The 401-nt window shown below is 47.4% G+C and overlaps 1 protein-coding gene across 1 annotated transcript in view; it reads left to right on the forward strand.

The window, feature by feature from the left end:
* Positions 1-401, forward strand: part of LOC106820228 (protein glass-like) — a gene marked incomplete at both ends in the record, with an annotated part of 4,367 nt that overhangs the window by 1,281 nt on the left and 2,685 nt on the right. Inside the window, one exon of the mRNA XM_014824764.1 lies at positions 165-299. Within this exon, the coding sequence (XP_014680250.1) occupies positions 165-299 (135 nt within the window). The remainder of the gene's footprint in view (positions 1-164; positions 300-401) is intronic.

Raw genomic sequence — 401 nt, forward strand, 5'->3', positions numbered from 1 at the left:
GCGTGCGTGTGTGAGTACGCGTATGCCCCTGTGCGTGCGTGTGTGAGTACGCGTATGCTCCTGTGCGTGCGTGTGCGTAACGAACGACAATTTGGTTTCTAGGTAAGTGGCGTCACATGTCACTACAGAACATATACGAGCACACCTCGTCGGTTTTGACGCAGGCAGCTCCTACAGATGGTAGCAGCGTCGCAGCTACCCCTGCCCTTGGCGACAAAGTAACAGGAGAATCAAGCGAAGACTTCGCCAAGGCAAAGGATAGAATAAATGAAGCGCTAGCCTACCTGAGAGAGGAACTGGTAAGTAGTTACGGTTAAAGTGATTACGTCACCGTAAATAGTAAAAAAAAAATTACTACTTCTCACAAAATATAAGTAAGCCCCTAATTCTGTTCACTTTTT

The sequence above is a fragment of the Priapulus caudatus genome, unplaced genomic scaffold (assembly GCF_000485595.1).
Source record: "Priapulus caudatus unplaced genomic scaffold, Priapulus_caudatus-5.0.1 Scaffold8652, whole genome shotgun sequence".
In the NCBI taxonomy this organism is placed as follows: Eukaryota; Metazoa; Priapulida; class Priapulimorpha; order Priapulimorphida; family Priapulidae; genus Priapulus; species Priapulus caudatus.